The sequence below is a fragment of the Lepidochelys kempii genome, chromosome 11, assembly GCF_965140265.1.
Source record: "Lepidochelys kempii isolate rLepKem1 chromosome 11, rLepKem1.hap2, whole genome shotgun sequence".
Taxonomy (NCBI): Eukaryota; Metazoa; Chordata; order Testudines; family Cheloniidae; genus Lepidochelys; species Lepidochelys kempii.
Window position 1 is genome coordinate 31,400,980 of NC_133266.1, and position 24,626 is coordinate 31,425,605.

Sequence of the window (24,626 nt, forward strand, 5' to 3'; positions counted from 1 at the left end):
ATCAGGAACAGTCAGCAGGGATTCACCAAGGGCAAGTCATGCCTGACTAACCTGATTGCCTCCTATGACAAGGTAACTGGCTCTGGGGATGAGGGGAAAGCAGTGAATGTGTTATTCCTTGACTTTAGCACAAGGAATTCTCCCACAGTATTCTTGCCAGCAAGTTAAAGTAGTATGGGCTGGATGAATGGACTATAAGGTGGATAGAAAGCTGACTAGATTGTCGGGCTCAAAGGGTAATGATCAATGGCTCCATGTCTAGCTGGCAGCCGGTATCAAGTGGAGTACCCCAAGGGTCAGTCCTGGGGCCAGTTTTGCTCAATATTTTCATTAATAGTCTGGAGAATGGCGTGGACTGCACCCTCAGCAAGTTTGCAAATGACACTAAACTGGGAGAAGAGGCAGATACACTGGAGGGTAGGGATAGGATACAGAGGGACCTAGACAAATTGCAGGATTGGGCCAAAAGAAATCTGATGAGGTTCGACAAAGACAAGTGCAGAGTCCTGCATTTAGGACGGAAGAATCCAATGCACCCCTACAGACTAGGGACTGAATGGCTAGGCAGCAGTTCTGCAGAAAAGGACCTAGGGGTTCAGTGGACGAGAAGCTGGATATGAGTCGACAGTGTGCCCTTGTTGCCAAGAAGGCAAACGGCATTTTGGGCTGTATAAGTAGGTGCATTGCCAGCAGATCGAGGGTCATGATCATTCCCCTCTATTCGACATTGGTGAGGCCTCATCTGGAGTACTGTGTCCAGTTTTGGGCCTCACACTACAAGGATGTGGAAAAACTGGAAAGAGTCCAACAGAGGGCAACAAAAATGATTAGGGGCTGAAGCACATGACTTATGAGGAGAGGCTGAGGGAACTGGGATTGTTTAGTCTGCAGAAGAGAAGAATGAGGGGGGATTTGATAGCTGTTTTCAACTACCTGAAAGAGGATTCCAAAGAGCATGGATCTAGACTGTTCTCAGTGGTAGCAGATGACAGAACAGGAGTAATGGTCTCAAGTTGCAGTGGGGGAGGTCTAGGCTGGATGCTAGGAAAAACTTTTTCACTAGGAGGGTGGTGAAGCACTGGAATGGGTTACCTAGGGAGGTGGTAGAATCTCCTTCCTTAGAGTTTTTCCCAAGGTCAGGCTTGACAAAGCCCTGGCTGGGATGATTTAGTTGGGGGACTGGTCCTGCTTTGAGCAGGGGGTTGGACTAGATGACCTCTTGAGGTCCCTTCCAACCCAGATATTCTATGATCTCAACCACAGCCCATGGGGCAGGGAAAGCCTCTCATAGACATAAGCTTAGCAAAGCCCATCCCAGAAGGGGCATGAAGTAAACCAATACTCAACTTAAACGGAGCAAGAAATTGAGAGTCAGAGTACAAACCAGATCAACGGCAGGAGCAAGGTCCAGAGAAAAATGGCAAAAGCCTTGAAAAGCCACATTGGGGCCGGGGGTGGCGGGGGCAGACAGAGAAAGCGGGGAGGGAGGACACTAAAGATCCCCTAATGTAGACAGGGAATAAGGCCTTGTTTGCAGTAGAAATTTGCAGCCAGAAATGCAGGGCTAGCATAGCTACACTGGTGCGAGCCATTACCATAGACAAAGAAAGCCTTTATTTGCCCTGAGGAAGTTTACCCCCATTTCAAGCAATAGCAGTCAGTCAGTCACAAAGACATGGCTTTAGATCCTGAGTCATCAGCAGGGATCCTAGAAATCCATTTGCCACAGAAAATTGCAAAATGTATGTTTTTACAGAGAATCTAAGTTTTTACAAGTGAAAAAATAAAATAAACTAAATTTTACTGAAAATACCAGTGACACTTATTCAATGCGCTCAACCTCCCCCTCTTGTGACTGATTTTTTAATACACTAAGTTTACAGCTGAACCCCATTTATCCAATCTAATTGGGACTGGGAGGCCAGATCGGGGGGGGGGGGGGGGGGGATCAAAAATTCAGAGAATTGGCAAAGAGCTTTCTCCCCCTTATTTTAAGACGGGGTGAGGGGCTTGGACAGTCAGCTGCAGCCAGTAGTTCAGTTAATATGGAGAGCCAGATAATGGAGGCTTGGATAAACAGGGTTCTACAGTATATCAATAAAAAATTGTGTTCAACTAATAACTATGTGGCTATGGAAACTAAAGTTGAGTTTCATTTTAAATTGCAGATTTTTATGGGGTTCTCTTTTTTTTGTTTGCTTTGCTTTTTAAATCGGAGAATTTTGGGGGGGGGGGGTGTATCACTTAAAACTAGAATCCCTGGTGATCAGCAATGGCTTAGCTCCACACTACATGAGGGTGGCTGATATTGCCTCCTGTAACTATTAGTACTATGCCATGAATCAGCATAGCTGAAGTAACTACCTTACAACAGCTGCACTCCAAGGTCAGAGAAGCTGGAGAATGAGGGTTTTGTTAGAGGCCTGAAGCAGTTAAATAGCACAATATGTTATCAGATACTGGATGGGGAGGGCATTCCACTGAATGGAAAGCCTACATTCATTGTTAGTAAGATTTGCCAGGACCCAGGAGAAGGATGCAACTGAGATCAAGAGGAAGAAATGAGCAGAACACATTATTTAAAAACAAACCTTCCTCATGGATTGTAGGAAACAGTTTTTTGTTTTTTTTTTTAAAAAGGCATTCTACACACCAACAGAAGTGATGGTAAGCAGTTAGTTTCTGAGAATTATCTTAGGTGCCTTCAGAGTGGTAAGCCACCAAGAAGCCACTTGACCCCTTTCAGAGACAGATTTATTAACTTCTCCCCATCCTCTGTCCCCTGCTCCTTCCCACCACAAACTCTATTCATGGCTAAAGCATTTTAAGATCCTGTTCTCTTTCCATGCAGTATTGATCAGTAACCTTTAACTGCAAGAGAAGAAAAAACTCCAACAAAAAACCCAGTCCCCCCAAATCATTTAACAGTTTTTATTTTAATACTTTTGTTGTTTGTCTGCAGCTGCCTCCTCCTGCAGTTGGCACTGAACATCGCCAATATGGAGGCTTTTTTCCAGTGAAGACGGCATTGTTTTATTGGCTTCTTCAGCAGTGCATGCACCATTAATGGAGTTTTTATCTCTCCATATTCCTGTCAGTACAGAACCAGCCAGTCTGACTCTGTTATCATCATTAAGAAAGCTTATTTTTCCATTCACTATCTTTAATCCAAAACAACATCTGGAACTTCAGCTTCTGTTGTATAAAGGCAAACAAACAGATTAAAACAAACAAAAAACAAACCAAAAAAAACCACATAGCAGCTTCCAGACCATTATAAGTTTCTGCTTTTATCTAAAATTCTCCATATGTACATTTTCAACAGTTCTGCTAGCTAATCGGCTTTTAAAAATATAAATCTTTTTTCCTTCTTCCCTCTGCACATTTTTGATAAGGACTCAAACCCACAAAAATCTTTCCAACTAAAATAATTAGAAGAGATAGATCATCACAGAAATACAGTAGTTAGGTCTTCACGAACAGATATCATACTAAAGTTTGTAGTACATATGAGTTCTTTGAAACATAGTATATTTTAAGGTAAGACACCAGAGACTTAAGAGGAAATGAAAAAGCTTTTAGGGAAATATTATTATTGTGTACCTTACTGGAGAAAATAATGGAAGAAAAATCTGGCGCCATTACACCATGAGTAGATCTCCTACTTGAACAGACAGCTGTCTCCAGCATTATTTAAGTATGCTTTTTGCTTAGCTCATGTTCAATGAATCATGAAAATCAATACAGAGGAAACACAAAGCCACGCTGGAGACACAGAATTCAAGCATGTACCAAACAGCACCACTCTGTTTTTTTGGAAGAAAGACCTACTGGAGACAGACATGCCACATAAAACACTTGCATGGTGCCAAGTATCAGAGGGGTAGCCGTGTTAGTCTTTATCCACAAAAACAACGAGGAGTCCGGTGGCACCTTAAAAACTAACAGATTTATTTGGGCATAAGCTTTCATGGGTAAAAAACCCCCACTTCTTCAGATGCACCGACTCCTCGTTTTTATAAAACACTTGTTTTTCCATCGTCACCTGTTTAACTTAGTATTTAATTAGTAGATAGTCAATTTCTTAACCAGCAACCAGACTGAAGAGAACTGTAGGCTGAAACAAGCCCTCTGAGCAATACTTTCACAAGTGTTTGACCAATCCCCCACCCCTCCTCACATATAAGAAAGAGGGGGGACAGCAAGACACTTTTTTTTTTTTTTAAACACTTCCCTAGATTAGGTACTTTAATGCATAGCTCCATCTAACAGAGGACACACTTAGCCCAACTTAACATTGAAGAAAGCCAGCATTGGGCAATCGCTGCAGAGTAAAGATTTTTCTTCAATTGTTTAGTAAAACACCTACTGTCTGAGCCAGACTCCTGCTCAGACATGAAGCTATATCTTAGAACATGGTGTCCTCTGTTAATGACAGACTGTGTAACTTGATCGTCTCAGTTGGTGCTCTGAGTAAGTACTTCCTTCTCTCCCCTTCCTATTGTCCCATCCTACTGTACCAGCTGTTTCTAACAGCCAAATTGCTGTGTACTAAGCAATGAATGCTGTCAGAGAAAGAATTTTCATTTCTGTAATGCATAGGCCTCCATGGACAAATTATACAGTTTATAGTCCTAGGCTGCAGGAAGCAGCTTTGCTGTTGAAAGGCTGCCAAATGTAGGGGTTTGGAGGTTTTTTAAGCTGACAATCACATAAAATTGAATCTAATGACCAAAGCAGTACAGAGTGTATGTTTTCAAGAACAAACGTATGTCAAGAATGTCTGTCTAGCAATAGAGTTTTAACAAAATGACAGTGGAAACCAATTAAAAGAGTTCCTGTTAAACACAATCCAATGGAAGGACAGGATGCCAACCATTATATAGTACAACTATCTTACCAAAGCCTCTCTGCAGTGACTGTGAGCTCTGAAGAAGTGTCTTGTGCCAGCTTCAGTCTGGGAACCAACAACTGGATACACCCAAATGATAATTTGATATTGGAAACATACATAGTTTTTCTGTTTGTGATGCTTAAGGAATGACTGCTTTATGTTGTAGAAGGCAAAGAAACCCAACAGTCTATCAAATATTTCATCTGTAGCCTCCTCACTATTCAACAGTTACTTAGGAAGTACCTTGCATTTTAAGTAGCCATTTTTATTTTAATATCACTCTTAAATGGGTACACACGAAGTTGCAGAACTTAGAGCACTAGCTAAATCCATTACAGCATGAGGAGAACTCACTGATAGTTTCCCCCACTCATGCAGCTCTGCCAGTGCAGAGCGTAATGTGTCATGCAACGCCCCCTGCTCTTCCAGACTTGGGATCCCACCCAACTCTGCCAGCGCATCTCAGGCCAGTCAGGAAAGACTCTGGTATTCTAAAGATGGGGACCTCTCAAGCAGAGGCTGAAGATTACAGCTGACTAAAGGAGTTATTTCCTTTTAACGTTATTCATTGATTGCACTCCTGCATCAAATAAGTTACTTAATTAACTTTTATCCAGCCTGGGGAGCTGGCTGAATAATATGACAAGTTATCTGCTGAATAATGTGAGCTTAATAGTTTAACAATTATGGGAAGAGATGACAAAAAAAAAAGATTGAACGACCATGGCAGCATTAATAAGTGCTCTATCTTGCAACCATCTCATCCTTTGTTTCAACTTGTTCTATTTGTGAGTACTACAGAAAACACACAAGCAGTGGTACTGCCTTCCAGTTAATGCCCCATCCCACTTCCACAGGAGTCAGGTGCGAAACTCCCCATCACTCCCAATGGGATAAAGATTAGGCCTGAAGGAGTTAAAGTCAAATCTCACTTATTAATTTATAATTCTCCTTCCCCCAGTGTTTCAGAGTCAGATTCAGGCTACTTGCCAACCAGTTTAGGGATACACAAAGGTAGGAACTGTCCTCTCTGATGTGTTTGTAAGTGCCTAGCACAACAGGACCCAGCCTGGCTGTGTCCTGTAAGTAACATCCCAATGCCTATGTTAAACAATTAACAACACAGCACCTGCATTTTTAAGGGTAGAGCCTTTTAGTGTTAGCTTCTAATGCCTACTATTTCAGGAGCTTAAAAACTTACATTGCTAGTATGGCTCTAAATAATAAAATCTTACACTGGTAACAGATCTTGGCAGGGCAGGCCATAGGCTGGTGTGAAGCATGTTGCTGCAAAGGGTCCCACAGTTCTGGGTTGTGATTGTCAGCTTCCTTCCAAATCCCCCTGCAAGGGGCATTAGTCCAACCAACTAGCTGCCTCACCCTCTCACTTCTCCTAATATTGCTGTCTGAATTTTTAATTTGCATCACAAAGCCTACACCCATCCCAGCTGTGGATGAAAGGGTAGAGTGCAGAACAACTGCTGTCCTCTTCTCCTTCCATAAGATTTCCTTTGCCCTTACCACAAGTGCACCTGCATTAATGGGAGTGCTAGTTCAGGCTGGTCTCCAGCATTTTACCACATTGTGCAATCTGTCTCAGAGCAAGTCTAGACTGTATTTACTTAAATGCCAACAGCTGTCTGTGTATTAGCATTCCCACCAGCGAAACTACTAAGGCGTTAACAAGCACAAGCTCAGGGGAGATTCGTCACCGAGCCTTACAGGGTTGTATATACTGCAACCAGAAATTGACTGCAGCTTGGGTAGACATACCCAAGTAACAGTAGCAGTGATGCTGCAGCAAAGGAGCTGTGCGAACCCACCCAGGACCCTGATTATGTACTCAAGTGGCTTGCTTGTGCTGCCACAGCTTCATGCAATTGTTATTTGAGCTATTGAGCTAGGTAGGTACGTCTGTACGAGTTGTAGTCGCACCTCTCAGAGGCAGGAGTACCAACCTTTCAGCCCAGAGGAAGGTGGGAATAAAAAGGTGGCATTATGCCACTTTTGTACCACCTCTGGGCTCTCCCCATTCTGGTCTACTCCAAGAGCTAAAAGGATCCCTGCTTATGGATCATTATGGAAGCTCAACCTGAACTACATGAGGGCAGCAACAGGGCCCAGAATCCTCATAGTGCTAGACATTACATTCCCACCCCAGTCAGTCCTTCCCCCTACACCAGGGCTTGACAGGGAAAGCTTCATTGGATAGCTGCTGACTACCTTACATAATGCCTATACTAGGGGGAATGCTCCATCAGATGGTTCCAGGCTTTTACAGTCCCTGCCTGTTGCTGCAGCAGCATACTGCTGAGCTATGATGGGTTAAAATGCCACTTAAGGTACAGCTCCCCGACCCTGTTGCTGCAGCAGCATCCAGGGTCGGGGAGCTGTACCTTAAGTGGCATTTTAACCCATCATAGCTCAGCACTTCATGCACCTGATCATTTTCATAAAATGAAATGTGTAAAATTCAGATTCAGAGCCTGTATTTTCTTTTGATGCTAGTAAGAGTAAGTGGACTATATAGACTCATAGGTTTTATTTGCTTATTTATCTGAAGAATTTTTACTCAGGTCAGGGTAGCGCAGGAATGATCAAAATAAAGTGAACAGCAGCAGTGCCCATTTAGAATAGAATGTCACCCACTGCACACATTTCTAATACATCTCTTACCATTGCACGGGGGCACTTTGCATAAATTAGTGCTACATCAATTTGCCATGGAGGGAGCAACATTCTTTTTGACTCCCTCTGCTGTAGCCACTTTACTTGAATAGGGTACAGAGCCAGGTGTTGGTCAACCAGTGGAGCACTGAAGGGGCACTTCTCTATAGCAGTGGTTCTCGACCAGGAGTACACATACCCAGCGATGAGCTGCCAAAATCTTAACAACCGGTTCCCTATAAAAAGTTCTGATTTATGGGATGTGCCACAGTATATATTTTTTGTACCAGTATGATTACCATACGTCCATATTTTCCCAGGAGGAATTCTTAAAATTTAAAAATTTTAAAAATCCCGGAACGGCGATTTAAGAACCAAAAAGTATGACATGTCCAGGAAAATACGGATGTAAGTTCTTTTTTAAAAAGATGGGCCTGAACTAGAAATGAGCTCTGATTCACATGTGTGGGTCCCCGCCACTCCCTGGGGGTGTGCTAGGGTGACCAGATGTCCAGATTTTATAGGGACAGTCCCAATTTTGGATTCTCTCTCTTTTTAGGGTCCTATTACTCCCCACCCCCTTGTCCTGATTTTTCACCCTAGGTCTGGTCACCTAGGGTGTGCACATGTGTGAGTCCCAGCTGCTCCCTGCCCCCCTCATTGAAGCAGGTGTGCAGGGTTACTGCCATGGAAACTGCAGGGCACCAGTGGACGTGGGGCCAGCTGCAGACAGGGGGGTAGGGCAGGGCTAGCTGGAGGCAGGGGGTGCGGAGCTGGCTGGAGATAGGAGGATGCGGGGTTGGCTGGAGGCAGGGCAGGGGCTGACAGGCAAGGGGAGGTAGGGGCTGGCTGCAGGCAGGGCAGGGTGGTGCGGGGTTGGCTGGAGACAGGGGGTGTGGGGCTGGCTAGCTTTGAGCAGGGGGGGTGTGCGCGGCAGGGGCTGGAGACAGGGGCTGGCTGCAGGCAGGGTGGTGGGTACTCACGGGGAAAGTGGCTCGGAGCAGCCCAAGCAGCAGGATGCAGCCCAGGCCCAGCAGAGCAGCCAGGGACCCACCAGGCAGCAGCAGGAGCCCCAGGGCCAGGGGAGCAGCAACAGAGCTCATGCCCAGGGCCAGGGGGCAGCCCACATGGCTCCCGCAGCACAGCGCCCCTGGCGGCCAGAGGAGGAATTACATCACTTCTCAGCCGGAGCCCATCAAAGCCTCAGCACCCCCTGCAGGGAAGTGGGTTAACAACCAGTTCTAAAACTGCTTCAAAATTTAACAACCAGTTCGTGCGAACCGGCTCCAGCTCACCACTGCACGTAACCCTTGGGGGTAGGCAGAGGTCTGCTGGGGGCACACCAACTCCTCTAGATATTTGCCTAGTTTTACAACAGGTTACATAAAAAGCATTAGTAAAGTCAGTACGAACTGAAATTTCAGACAATGACTTGTTTATACTGCTCTATATACACTAAAAAGTACAATATTTATATTCCAATTGATCTATTTTATTATGGTAAAAAATGAGAAAGCAAGCAATTTTTCAGTAACAGTGTATTGTGATACTTTTGTATTTTTATGTCTGATTTTGTAAGCAAATAGTTTTTAAGTGAGGTGAAACCTGAGGGTATGCAAGACAAATCAGACTCCTGATAGGAGTACAATAGTCTGGAAAGGTTGAGAACCACTGCTCTATAGTACAGCTGAAGTGAACTAGGCAAAGAAAAGGAAATACAGAGTAGACTTTATTTGAAGTATTAAGCAGCTAACTTTGAGAACATCTCTTATTAGTAATGTCAAAATTTAGCTGATTCAGAGAAAGATTAAATGGAATTTAAAAGTTTAGCAAACACTATTCTAAACTTTACCCAGCCTTCTTAAAAATAATGTTTCTGGAATAGGTTTCACATTTATACTTAATGAACAGTTTGGTTCTCCTGGTAATAGTAGTTAAACAATTCCCCATATTTCCTTCCAATCAAACCATTGTAGTACTATGGTAGCATGTGAAAACCAGAAAGTGAACAGAATATATAGTGAGACGAGCATGTAAACTTAGTTTATTCTTCACCATTAAAAGGATTTCAACATTTCAAAATTTAAATAAAGAGATACAGTCAGGGTAAGTTACTTTTAAAAGTCTCTTTGGGTCAGTCAATTAAGGGGTTAAAATCCCATGTGTCAAAACTGATCAGAATAATCATGTTTTCCTAGAAATTTGTGATACGAATTAAGGATTAATTTTAAACTTAAACTACAAAGCAATCAGAGTTAAATCAACCTTTTAATGTTTCTTTAACACTGATTTTCCATGATTTATACGGAGAATGTTTATACAGCACACAGTCTATTGTTTATGCTTAATCCCAAGTATAGGAGACTAAATTTTTGAAGAGGCTTGTTTAAGAACAACAGAACCAGTAGTCTCTTTCACACAAGGTTTGCCATTATATGTACTTCAAAACTGTGTGAAGAAATATTTCAGTATACTGTACAAGAACATCTATTTTTACTTTATTACTGATATTATTAAAGTAACCGACAATTCCTTGTTAACTACGAAAGTTCCCCGGCTTTCTTTCGGCGTTTATCTACTATACCAAATCAAGTAGTTTACTTGATTGTTAGTCTACTGTAAGGCAAAGGACTGTAAATTAACATTAAACATTCTGTATGTTTCATGTTGTTATTAAAAGTGAAGAAATAACTTTAGGGAAGTTAATGTAAAATCTACACTACTTTTTCGTGCTACGTTGGCACAGCTGCACTGATGCGCTAGGCCAGTGGCTCTCAAATTTTTTTTACTGGTGACCCCTTTCACATAGCAAGTCTGAGTGTGACCCCCCCCCTTATAAATTAATTTTTTTTTAATATATTTAACACCATTATAAATGCTGGAGGCAAAGCGGGGTTTAGGGTGAAGGTTGACAGCTCGCGACCCCCCATGTAATAACATCGTGACCCCGAGGGGTCCCGACCCACAGTTTGAGAACCCCTGCGCTATGCCAATGGGAAAGCGCTCCCGTCAGCATAATTACTCCACCTCAACAAGAGGCAGAAGCTATGTTGGTGGGACAACATCTCCCACTGACATAAGGCGGTGTCCACACTGCTTTTTAAGAACATCGCTACACTGGAAACTTTGAAGTGTGGTCCTGCGTGGGCGCTAGGAGAGAGCTCTCCCAGTGCTCCTGGTAATCCACCTCCACCTTTAAAGCGCTCAGACTTGCTGCAGTCAGTGGGGTGATTTTTCACACCCCTGAGCCAGCAAGTTAGAGCGCTATAAAATGTAAGTGTAGACAAGCCCTAAGTCTATTAATTTACATCACTCAGGGGTGTAAAAAGGTCCCTCCCCGCCCAAATGATGGAATTTACATCGCCATAAGCAGTAGTGTAAACAAACCCTAAGGTGTAACGCCAAGGACATTTCAGGTAAAGTTTATAAAACTTTACCAACTTGTGATCAACACTATTTTTAATATTAACTGGGATTAGTGGGTTTTAATAGGCAGTGTAAATGAAAGGAGAAGCTTTAAACAACCTCTCTGAAAAATAAAGCTTCTAACCAACATAATATTGTGAATCCTATCTGAATGTAAATAGTATGTAATGTAATGTAATGTAATGACCCTTTCAGAATGTAAACAGTAAACAAAAACAAAGTAAGAATTCCAGTGACACTGCAGCTCTGAGCTCTCTGGAACACAGCACACAGAATGTGTGTGGCCCTGCAAAGGACAATTAAACTCAAATATGCAAATGAGAAGAACCAAGTGGTTCTTCATTTGTAAACTTGTTCCAATGAAGCAAATACTGCTGCCTATGAGCTACAGTAAAATCAATAGGACACTTCTCAAAGCAAGTATCTTACAAAAATTGAGGGTAAACATATATGTCATATTGTATATGTGCCAGCACATTAAAGCTTTTATGGCTATAGCTAGTTCAAGCTATGTCAGAACTTTCATTAGAACCCACCATTTAACGTATTGTGTGACACTAACCTTTGGGGCTGAAACATCAAGTCTGGCCTGAGTCCAGAGCCCGAACTTTTTTTGGAAGAATTTTTGCAATCATTTGTTTAGGGGTGAAATACACTTTCAGCATTTTAAGAGTCACCAGAGAACTCAAACGACTGAGGAAAGGGACCTCAAGTTTACAGGTACCCAGTCAGCCCTTTTTTGTTTAACATTGATTTTTAGGGGTAGGAAAAAAAGGATCAACATCCATAGATAATCAGGGGAAAAAATCATTTCTGTGCACACTCAACTATCATGTAAGAATTTTAGCAGATCCCAAAGTCCTGCACGCTCTGCAATACCAACCTACTGCAGTTCCCTAGCCCGCACAGGGTGGTTGTTAGGACAGTCTATAGAAGGAGACTGAGGCCACTGCTATACCAGAACTGTAACTATGAGTTAAGCCAACATAACTACGGTGCTCAAGGGTGTGAAGAATCCACACCCTAAGCACAACAGCTATGCCAGCCTAGATGCAGCTAGGTTGATGGAAGAATGCTTTTAGCTAGCTTTGGTCAGGGAGGTGGAGTTACTGCAGCAATGGAAAAACTTCTTTGGTCACTGTGGTGTGCACCTATATTATGGTGCTGCAGCTGAACTGCTGTAGCACCCATAATGCAGAAGGGACAGTTAAGAGCTGACCCCTAAACAGGTTGCAACATAGAGCCATTTATCATGTGTCTTTAATCAGACTTTATGCTAGACACTGAGCCCATCTACTCTATGCGTTTTGGCGAGGTTTATGCTGAAACCTGATCAGGGTCCCCCAACTCTATTATAATTGTAGCATAAGCAAAGCTTAAGAGCCAGACTCACTCAATAGTTAACCACGTGCAAGTACAGTTAGACAGGGACCCTCTTCCCCTTCCCCAGGTTCATGGGGGCAGCACATCACAGCTTTCACATTAGCCTTCAGCCCCTTAACATTGTTCTGTAGTAACTTTCTGTCCCTCCACACTTGCAATAATAAAAAAGAAACCAGTTAAAACATAAATGTCTCTAACCATGCCTGTGTGCAGTTATAGCTTAGGGTGGGAGTATCTAAATAAGACATTTGGTGCCAAACAGCAAACTCTTGGTATTGCCAAATTCCGAATCCAAGCATGAAAGAAAATCATGAGTTGGGCCCCAAAAGTCATGAGATTTTTTAATACATTTTGAGTATTTTTAATTTGTTTTCTGGTTACTGGGCCTTAGGGTCACTTGCTTCGTGTTTCCCAGCTTTTCTTTACCACCAAGACGACTAAAAACCTACTTTTAAGAAATAAATCTCTCAATTCCAGCAGCTGCGTTTGGGGGAGCGGGGGGGGGGGCGAGAAAACAGCATAAATACCACAAAATTCACAATAAAATAATGACCTGGCAATCCTGCTGTTCTCCAAAATGTGCAAATTAAGTTTTTCTCCTGCCCTCATCTACTTCGTTCACTGATGTGCTACAGCCATGTTACCCAACCTTGCAGAACAGCTAGGTATTAACCCACCCCTTCCAACCCCATCCACTCCACTGCTCAGAGCCCAATTTCAAAGATAAGCCAAAACTATTTAAATTCTAACAGGCCTGGGCAAACCCCCAAGTTGCTTTATGAGAAATGGCAATAAATGCAAAGACACCAAAACTTTACCTTAAATATGTAGATTATTTGCATAAAGCCACAAAAGAATCAAGGAATGAAAGAGGGAAACCTCACAGAACAACATTAGTTTTTCTTACAAGTTTAATAACCTAATAATCAAACGAATAAATACTGTGTGTGGGAAAGGCAAGTAAGTTATTCTGAACCTCAACATTGCATTCCCTTTCTTATCCATTAAGCTACATTCCTATTTTATTGCATTAACTTGACATGAGGTGCACAATCAGCCACTGAAGTAGCACAGTTGACGCCCAAACTTGAGACTGAGGAAAAAAATAGGTCTGAGTACTGCAGGAGTGATTAAGAGTAACAGAGCATGATGTAAGAACCTAGACTAGGCATGCATCCAATGAAGTGAGCTGTAGCTCACGAAAGCTTATGTTCAAATAAACTGGTTAGTCTCTAAGGTGCCACTAGGACTCCTTTTCTTTTTGCGAATACAGACTAACACGGCTGCTACTCTGAAACCTAGACTAGGCAAAGCTACTCTACCAAATTGAGCACTTGTTTACACTGGAGAAATTGAACTGGCTTCAACCAATACTATGACACAAGAATTTAAATTACAGTGAAACCTCACAATAGCACGCCCCACGAGAATGTGAATTCGGATATAACGCAATCATAAGTTGGCTCCCCTTTAAGGCATAATACTGTTTGCATTTTGCCAGAATATTTTTACGACATTTATAAATAAACCGCGTTCTTCTGGTCTTATAGGATAAACTGACTCGTGGCCATTGCAGGCCCATTGCACTTCGTTCTCTGGTTGTACATGTGTATGGTGTTTGTCTATGAACTTGTTATTAATCTCTTATATTTTAAAAAACATTTTTCTGTTCCAATTCACAAATGCAAGTCGTTTTCTGCCCAAGAGAAATTGTATGCCCTGGATCAACTAAAGAAGGGCAAACAACAAACTCAGCTTGCTAGAGATCTAGGAATTAGCGAGTCCACTCTGCGAGGCTGGAAAAAAGAAGAAAAGCTCCATAGCCTACCCTGCATTCTTGAAGAGGAAACTGGTTTACAGCGTAAAAAGGTCAAGTTTGTTAATGACAAAAGCCTAGATTCAGCCTTGTACCAATGGTTTGTCCAGGCTCACTCAGGAGTTCCCATTTCTGGCCCTATTCAGAAAGCTCAAGCAGAGAAATTTGATCACCTTACCAATGGAAATGAATCCAAATTTAAGGTGAGTAATGGCTGACTGGACAGATTCAAGAAAAGGCACGCTATAAGCCAAGTTCTTGTGTCTGGGGAAATCCGCTCAGCTGATAAAGATGCTGCCGATTCCTACCCAATGGAGCTTAAAAAAGTTGCTGGAGGAAGGTTGCTACACAGCCGATCAAGTTTACAACTGCGACAAGACTGGTTTATGTTTTAAAATGTTACCCGATCGCACCCTTGCAACCAGGGCTGATAGTCACAAATGAGAAGGCTTGAAGCAGAGGAAGGACCAAATCACTCTCGTTTTGCATCAACAAGTCTGGCAGCCACAAAGTCAGACCTCTGATGATCGGAAAAGTGAGCTCTCCGCAGTGCAAATGTTTTCATCATGTTAATATGAAGGCCCTTCCCTTTGAATACATTAACAGCAAGAACACATGGATGAATAGCTCCATATTTGAAGACTAGTTCCATAAAACTTGTGCCAGCCATTTGGGCTCATTTGTGAAAACTTAAGCAGGAGGAAAAAGCTCTCCTCCCGCTGGATAACTGCCCGGCCCACCCCCCAGAGGAAAATCTTGTAAGTAAGTCTCTTATCTCCCGAAGAATGCTACGTCAGAAATCCAGCCACTGGACCAAGGCATATCGGTATTTAAGCAAAACTGTCATCACGAAGTGATCAAGCGGACGGTAGTGGCTAACAACTCCTCCGTCGACACATCACTGGTGTCACTCAACTTGAAAGAAGTCTGTCACCTCCACAGGAAAGCCTGGGATGCTAACTCTGCACATTGCTTTGAACGATGCTGAATAAAGGGTCTTGGTCCAGCTTTTCCATCATCTACACATGATGATGGTAACGACGACAAGCCTGAATTTACAAGATTCATTGAAGACAACGTATGTTTAGCCAAAGAAGCACTCAGAGAATATAAGCACAGTCATCATGATATCCTCAACTGGTTTTCAGCAGATGACATCTGCCCCATAATAGGAACACATCTCAGATGATGAAATTGTTGCAAATGTCAGCAGGAAGAATGAAGCTGCACCACCAGAGCCCAAAACCAATGGCGCTAATGACGATGACCATGATGATGGCACCTGGACTCCCCCACCAAAAGTGTCCGAGGCAGTAAAGCAACTAGAAGACAGTTTGAGGTGGCTGGAAACTCAAGATGTGGACAGCGTCAAAATCCTCCAACTCAGAAGCATTCTTGACTTTGCTAGAAGCCAACAGTATGCAGCAAATAAGTAGACCACACTAGATAATTTTAAATTTCAATCACTTCTTAAAAAACGCTATGGAGTCATGCAACCAGACTGACTTTGCACTCTGCGCAATGATTAGTATAGTCAATTTCACGTTTCTTTCATGTACATGTAATTAAATTACTATTTTTGTGTTTAACACACGCTGGGATAACAGTTGGTTTTTTTTACAAGACTTAAACTGACAGGCTCAAAATGGTAAATTTTCATAACCCTGCTATAAAGCAACCCCCCATTTATCACGATCAAATTTTCTGGACCCCAACTATTGCGCAGTAGCAGGGTTTCACTGTATTTATAGTGGGCCTAGTATCATTATGGACCATCAGCCTGCAAAAAGAGAAAAAATATCTATTACACTTCAAAAGCAAATTATCTATCATACTCTTTTTTTTCCCCTATAGCTTCTTCCCTTTGGATGTTTCATCCCATAGTCACTCTTTTCTAACCAATGATTAGGTCTCCTACTGCACTACTGTAGAAAAGACTGATACAATATTCTTTTCCACAAGCAACTGCAAAGGGTTTTAGCATGAACCAACAAGCTTTTAATTTTAAATAAAATACAGAAAGGATTAATTGCTGAACTGCCTCCAGTAAATGGAGCACTCACCTGAAGTGCCTCCTACTGCATGTCTTTCCCTGCTCCTTGCACCCCCTAAAGGTTGTCAACCTTGTTTGGTGGGTTTTCATAGAATATCGGGGTTGGAAGGGACCTCAGGAGATAATCTAGTCCAACCCCCTGCTCAAAGCAGGACCAGTCCCCAATTTTTGCCCCAGATCCCTAAATGGCCCCCTCAAGGATTGAACTCACAACCCTGGGTTTAGCAGGCCAATGCTCAAACCACTGAGCTATCCCTCCCCCCGAGCTCAGCCCTCTGACTAAGTGTCACAGTTAAAACGAACCCCTTCTGGGGTAGTAAAAGAGTCCAAAAAAGTTGTCTGCCCTCATCAGTCTTCAGCCATGGCTCTGGGCCCTTTAAATTCAGCCCTTTGCTCAGGCTTCTAAGCCACCCTTGTCCCCTTCTCCCGTCGGGTCGGTAACTATGCCAGCAGGGGAACCTAGGAAGTCCAGGTTCCAGCCCAGGGGCACTATAAACAGCAGCCATGTACCACTTCCTTCAGTTAGTTGCTGCAACTTCTCTGGGTCACTTCCTACCTGCCCCCCTTTATCTTTACCCTTTAGCTTAGGTTAAAACTCTCAAGTCCTCTGTCCCACAGCTTATGCAAATGCAGCCAGTCCCCTCCTGTGTCCAGAGAAGAGGAACACCCTTCCTCATCCCACTGGTCCCAGCCAGGAACTGAACTGAAAAAGGCGCTGCAGTTCCTTTTATCTGAGCCTGTTGGGCTCGGATTGGCTGCTCCCATGCAGTCTCTCTGGGGGGATCCACCTTCAGTGCTCCTTTCCTGAGGAGGGATAAAATAGGGTACCACAAAGGTCTGGTACACCCCATCAAACACTCCTACAGATATTGGGGAAGTGCCTCCTGATTTCTAGTGTTTGTAGAGCAAGTTTCGTCTCCAAGTAAATGTAATCTCACTGATTTTTCTTTTCTTCTCTTCCCCCACTCGCTTTTTTTTTTTAAGTCACCCTTGAGTACTATACCCACTGCAAGACCACTTGTTGTCTGAGTCAGTACAGCCCTGTGGTGTGAAAGCATTGGTCCCGTTAATTAGCTGCACTCAGCCTGCCTAATTTTAGAAGTTCCCACAGGAGCTTCTCCTGCAGAAGAAAAGGGGAAGTGAGTAGGAACATTCAAACAAGCTATTACTCACCAGAGAGTGAAGACGAGTTTGTAAGAAAGGATAATACTTTGCACGTCTGAACAGCACTCTGAATCTATAGTTCTCAAAGTACACTATAAACATCACTAGCCCCAATTTGCAGATAGACAGAAACACACACAATAAGGGCTTGTCTACATGGGGAAAGTGACAATCATAGCCATATGACAAACTATTCTGGAATGGCTCCCTGCGTCGACACACTTATTCAGGAATTACGGTGCAGATTAATTGGAACAGTGATTTTTATTCTGGAATAGAATGTCAACATGGAGAGCTTTTCCAGACTAGCCTATTCTACCATAGCTATGCGGACAAGTTCCCCATATAGGACTGACCCTTAGTGACTTGTGCAAAGTCACACAGCAGATCATTGTCAGCGCTCATCTACAGGGAAACTCATACTGGCATAAGCTAAGATGTGACTGTAAAAATCAAAAAAATTCTACTGATAAAACTTCCTGTGTGGAGGTTTCCTTTCTTCAGTATAAGAGGGCTTTTTTTAGTTTAGCTTTGGCACTTTGAATGCAAAGTAAGCTAAACGTAAGAATGGCCATACTGGGTCAGACCACAGGTCCATATAGCCCAGTATTCTGTCTTCCAAACAGTGGCCAATGCCAGGTGCCCCAGAGGGAATGAACAGAACAGGTAATCATCAAGTGATCCATCCCCTGCAACCCATTTCCAGCTAATAGCCATTGATGGATCTATCCTCCGTGACTTATCTAGTTCTTTTTTGAACCCTGTTATAGTCTTGGCCTTCACCACATCCTCTGGCAAAGTGTTCCACAGGTTGACTATGTGTTGTGTGCAGAAATACTTCCTTTTGTTTGTTTTAAACCTGCTGCCTATTAATTTCATTTGGTGACCCCTAGTTCTTGGGTTAAGGAAGTATTATTTACTCCTTCTCATATTTGCTTTTTCCATACCAGTCATGATTTTAGGCCTCTATATATCGCCCCCAAATCATCTCTTTTCCCGACTGAAAAGTCCCAATCTTATTAATCTCTCCTCATACAGAAGCTGTTCCAGACCCCTAATCATTTTTGTTGCCCTTTTCCAAATCCAATATATCTTTTTTGAGATGTGGTCACCACATCTGCACTCAGTCTTCAAGATGTGGGCATACCATGGATTCCCAACATTGTTAGCTTTTTCAGATGCCACTGCACATTGAGTGGCAACCAAACCAAACAAGGAAAGACTGAGCTTTGCTATCTCCCTGCACATTTAACTTCTCACCAGGCAGGTGCCCAGGACTCTGGCAACTCTGCAAGTCAGTTTAGTCTTTGGCCAGGGACTGCATGCTGCTTCTCCTACCATTGGAGAAGTAAAATCTCTTCTTAGACCCTTGGACTCTACATTAGAGTAATACATAGTTCTTGGAAAATAATGTATAAAACAATCATTGAGGAGCTAATTCTAATTAAAAAGGCAGAAATACTTTTCTCCTACAAATTACCATTTATGTACAAAGCACATTTCTGTACACAGAAATACCATACCGTTGTCAGAAAGATATTTTAACATAAGGGAGCTTTATTTCATAGTTTTGAACTGGTTACATTGATGCAATCAATCATTCTCCAGAAAGTCATTTTGGACACAATAAATATGTATGTGAGAGTGAAAGAGAGGTAAAATGAATGCATGCTGGGTGCCTCAGATTTTAGCATAGGTCTGGCAGAATAATTATATTACTCCTGAAGGAATTCCGCACCACTGCTAAAGGGCAGAATTAATGTCCTCTACAGATTTTTTTTTCCTCCTGGAGAATAACTGATTCTGACAGAGAAGTGAAGGGAAGCTGCAGTTACACCTTTCGCCCACTAAAAGGTGGATGCGGCACCGGGAGAGAGGGCAGCTGGCTCATGGACTGGAGCAGCCAGCCATGGAGAGGGAGGAGACAGAGACTGCCTTCCTCGCAGTGCCCTGCCCATGGGAATATGTGCAGATGTGCCTGACTGAATGGGAGAGGCTAGGGGTCTGTATGGGGGAGGCTCCAACTCCTTAACAATCCCCACTCCCAAAAAAACAAACAGTTTCATACTTCTCCCACCTACACCCAACTACCTGCCAGGTCCACTCTCAAGCTCCTTCCCAGCAATTACTTCCCTCTCCCTCAGCTCCTCCATCACCTCTGACTCCCCCAATCCTTTGAACTGTTGCTGAGGGGTGTAGGCAATTCATTTCAATTACAATACAAAAATGTATTACTCAAAGTTCTGTATTGATATGCCTAATCAGGAATCTATTTGTCAAAAAACATTTTCCTGAATATTTTTGTTGTCTGTATTGTCACAGACATACTTGCTGACAGGTATTTAGAAATAAATTACCAAAATAGTTGAAACTAGTGAGATTATATTGTGGTTTTTGACAAATAAAATATACAGAATTTTAAAATATTGTGCACTGCGTTTTGGTGCAGAATTCCCCCAGGAGTATTATATGCAGCTTTCTACCAGAGGTATGAACATGGAGTTTTACATGTCTGCATTGAGTCTAGCCAAAATGGAACAAATATCCTACCAGTTAAGTTAGAACATGTTATTAATTTGCATTACCATAGGCTGAAGTAAAGGACAAATATTTACAACTTGGAACATACATGAGGAGCGTCCAAACCAGACTTCACAAATGAACCAAGTATCTCAAGTTCACTGACAAAGTTGTTAACTAGAGGTTTAAAAATAAAAAGGCTAGCTAGCAAACACAAGTGCAAAAAAAGGGGTAGGGATAGTCAAGGCTGAAGTTGGAGGGACAATATATGAGAGCAGTTATTCAGAGCTGTGAAGGGCCTTGAAAGCAGCACCTGATGTGATAGAAAATGGGAAACTAATGGATAAACTCCAAGGCCTTGCCTTCACGCTGCTTGGTGATTGCGACTGAACTTGAGGTACTAAAGGATATCTTCCCTGCCAGGTGAGCAGTACCTGAGTTAGCCTAGTCTGGATATGAGCAGCAACACTGCAAACCCCTTACATCAGTTAATGCATCCTCACTGGTGCTGCACTGTGTGTGTTGCTAGCATTTCTGGGGACACATCCCATGGTTCTTTGTCCTGCAGTCAGCTGAGCCACTGATTCTTGCCGGGTGAACTGGGAGAACTAGTCTGATCTTATGGTCCCAAGGGGGAATTGTGGGAAAGCATTGGAAGACTATCAGCACTGACGTGACTAGCCCGAGTAAAGTTGCACCTGCGCTCTAACCCATACCTCCAGACAAGCCAGCTAGCCTAGTTTGAAAGCACCACTGAACTTGGGTGAGGGGGCTGTATATGTGTGGATGGGAGAGTAGTCGGGGTAACATCTAGGTAAGAGCCCAGGTGAACTCTGCAGTGAAGACATACCCTTAGGAGAAGCTAAAGAGGCAACCCCCATGTTTATTCCAGGTTACAAGCATTTCTTCTTTACCCTAGGGATCAGCCTATTTGAGCTATTCCCACTAGTTATACAAGAGTAAGCACCTCTGTAACAGATATAATTTTATACCAGGGGGCAAGCAGAAATGATGGAGCAGTACAAAAAACTGTGCTTAGATAATGTTCAGTGAAAGGATATGGGTCTGGACAAAAATTTTAGCTGTATGAAAAAAAATTATACAAAGGAAATCTAGAATACTTGTGTTATAGTTGATTAATTTAGGCATACCTTATGCTGCCTATTATTTTACAATCAGTTAATACAGCACCTCTAAGAATACCCTAAATCACTACAAACAACTTCACAGGAGGTATTTTCTTTCAGTGCATACTTCAACAGCTTTCATGTATTCTTCCATCATTTATAATCATTTGTCAAAACCACAAGCAGTATTTTACTTAACAAATCTAACAAAACATTTTTTTTTCAAATGACTCTAATACTACATCTGATGTATGGCTAAAGTTACAGGGTAACAGAGTTTAAAGTAAAATTAAAGCAAGTTCTTTAATGTGAGAATCAGACCACAATTCAATTCCAAAATAGATATGAATTGCCCAATTTAGTACCCTGTCTAGTGAACTACAAGCTATAAATTTTGTTTAGGTAAGATGGGAGAGAATAAGGACCCACCTACAATACAACCATTTTACGAGACCAATGGCCCCAGTAACATGCTACCAAATCATACTGCACCCTTGTCAAGTCTCAGGCTGTAGCATGATCAATAGAGAGTTTGGTCTTGTCCACACAACCAAAACCAGTCTGTTTTAGCAATGTTGGAGGCCCTACCCCAATGTAACTCAGTCACCCACGGTAGTTTTTGAAGTGAAGGACCTGGATTAGTGCTCATGTATAACTGCTTTTATATCCAAAGAAATATAATTCCATATGGTAAAATCCTGAGCCTAGTGAAGTCATTAGCAGATTTGCCATTCAGAGGGGCCAGAATATCACCTATGCTACATACATACATACAAGGCACCGACTATTCTATTGCTATGCTCCACATCATCCTTTTGTAGAATTATCCTTACTTAAACCCATGATCAGGTATTTAAGTGGGCACAGTCCAGACACTCAATAAATTGTAACAGGAGAGAGTTCCAGTAAGACTTGCAGTTTCTTAAACACATGACTCAGTTAAGTAATATATGTATCATCTGATCAGCCCTTCCCAAATGCTTAACACAGGAAATAATCCACCATCTGCATAGTGAGGAAGAGAATATATATTCTGGTAAAAATCTGCAATTCCAAAATTATCTGAGCTACTCTCTTTTTGTATTTGCCAGTTTTATTGCCAAACTAATACTTCCATTAGTGGCTTATCTTCTGTCTTATTGATCATTTTAATGGTAAAGTGAGAATTCTACCAGCACCCAATATTTTAAGCTTCTAATTTACACGGAAAAAAAATTAACAGAAAAAAATTCAGTCTTAAAACAATCTAGTAGTTCCAGGCCACCCACATAAAAAAGCTTCAGTAAAATTGTCTCATAATTCAGTGAAGAACTCTAAATAGCAGTCTGTTCTGAAAAGAGTAATACATGTGCAGTTTTTTTAATTTCACAATTGTTTCCTAGGGACCCTCATGCCTCTCTTCTGCCTTCCATTTCTATTCAGTATTAGTTGAAATTGGAGAGAATGATCTAATCCCAATAGTATAGGTAGCACACAGCCATATCTGCCATAACAACTGATATCAAGGAATGGATTGCTAGACATACCAGCTGTGCCTCTGACAAAAACAAAGAAAACAGGGACTTTAAAACAATCATGTCTAAGCTATGGTTTGTGGAACTTTCAAATCCTTGAGAGTTTCATGTTCAAGCTTGTACAACATGGGAAAGAGGATCCCACTACAACAAAGACAGAGTAACTGGAAACACCAACAAGAAGCTACATATAGCTTCAGGATCTGTTCCATGAGACTAAAGAACAAGACTCTTAAATGGAAAGGAAGCCAAAGACAATTTTTGAGAAGTTTCCCTAGTGAGAAGTGGCCAGGAAGATCAGTACACCCACAGCCTATACTGCTGAAGGTAACTATATGCCTTCCTTAAGCTAGTGTTCAGTGGATCATCTAGACCAGGGGTTCTGAGACTGGGGGTCAGGACTCCTCAGGGAGTCACAAGGTTATTACATGGCAGGTCACAAGTGGTCAACCTCCACCCCAAACGCAGCTTTGCCTCCAGCATTTATAATGGTATTAAATATAATTTTAAAAGTGGTTTTAATTTTTGGGGGGGGGGAGGGGAGGAGAGGGGGTGAAGAGGAGTCACACTCAGAGGCTTGCTATGTGAAAGGGGTCACCAGTACAAGTTTGAGAAACACTGATCTAGCACAGGATTTGACGGTTTGCTGAGGTAAGTGAAACCCCCGACTTCTCCCCCTACTGCTGATCAGCAGCTTGCATGACTTCAAAAGAGAGCCATTAGTAGTCTCCTGTTCATTTGTACAAACAGCAGCAGCTACCCACCTGCTTCACTAGCTGCAGGATACTTGCCAGTCAAAAAAAAAAAAAGAGCTCCAATTAGAAGAACGGGTGCCTGATCTGCCTGCCTCTTGGACCCTCCTCTGCAGTTTGCCTTTTAACAAGCTACTAAGGTTCATAGCCAAAGCAAGAAATGTCTGACCCCAGAGGGGTATGGCAGCTGGCTCCAACTGCACTGAAATACCTAAGAGAGGGCCTTAGTACCTCTACCCACCCCCTTTCTGTACCTTCAGAGTGCTGAAGGATCTGCCCTTCCTCACTCATTTGGTCCTGCTTAGATCACCAGGGTGGAGAATTCTTGTATTGTTAGGAGTCACAGCACCCTCTCTTCCTCTCAAGCAGTCTGCAAAAGCAGGTCCACCTCCCTTCCTCCCACACCCAAAGAGGGCAAGAGACAGGGTAGAAAGAAAAGGGGGTGGAGGGGGGGGAAGAGGGGAAGCGCAGCGCGGTGGCTGGAGGAAGCCGAAGGTATCAGATTAACTTGAACAACTTTACCAACCCCAGTTAGCTTCTTAATTCAGAAAATAAGCCTAGAATAGAGAGGTATGTTGTTAATGAACTCTATTAAGAAAGTGGTGATTGCATGCTCCTCCCACCACTATCTCCCCAATACCTAAACCAGACTCCTCTTCCTCCTTCTTAACCAAGTTTGTTTTCAGTCTGGATGGGGTAGAAAAAGGAAACATTCCCCACTAGAAGGAGCTCAAAACACACAAGTAAAAAGCCACCGATTCCAGATCTCAAACTTGCTACCAGACTCATGCCATACTCAGTAGCTAGGCTCTGTGCCAATTAGCACTTCAGAAACATGGGCACGTCTGCACTAAAAGTGCCACTGTCACACCTGACTGAAGATGCTACCTACGCCAACCTTCTCCCATTAGCATAGTACCCAACCTCCCCAAGAGGTGGTAGCTATCTCAACAGGAGACTTCTCCCATCAGCTTGGTGCTGTTTACACCAGGGAATAGGTCAATTGAACTGTGTCCATCCAGGGTGTTGATTTTTCACACCCGACAGATATACTGACCTAATTTCTGAGAGTAGACTTGGCCTGAGTCTCGCCCTCTTAGCCATCATCTCAAATCCTCTTTTATATGCCAGGACAGGAACGATAGTGTTGTAGTAGTGTCCAGAGCCTGATGCCACAGGATCTGACTATTGGTTTGCCTAGACTGGGAAAATACATAATTTAAAAACATGCACTTATCACCACTTTGCACAAGCACAGACAAGGCAAGCTGCGTTTAGCTGTTCGCAGTCACCCCTTGCAGAAGTACAAG

General features: G+C 42.6%; 1 protein-coding gene across 5 annotated transcripts in view; it reads right to left on the bottom strand.

The window, feature by feature from the left end:
- Positions 1-24,626, bottom strand: part of ACVR1 (activin A receptor type 1) — a 136,084-nt gene that overhangs the window by 100,357 nt on the left and 11,101 nt on the right. For 2 of the 5 annotated variants that reach the window (XM_073305526.1, XM_073305529.1), the window contains exon 2: positions 24,374-24,518. The exons of 2 other annotated variants lie outside the window; for them this stretch is intronic. In XM_073305526.1, the coding sequence (XP_073161627.1) occupies positions 24,374-24,423 (50 nt within the window). In that variant the 5' untranslated portion in view covers positions 24,424-24,518. The remainder of the gene's footprint in view (positions 1-24,373; positions 24,519-24,626) is intronic. One more of the 5 variants, XM_073305527.1, reaches the window with a different exon arrangement.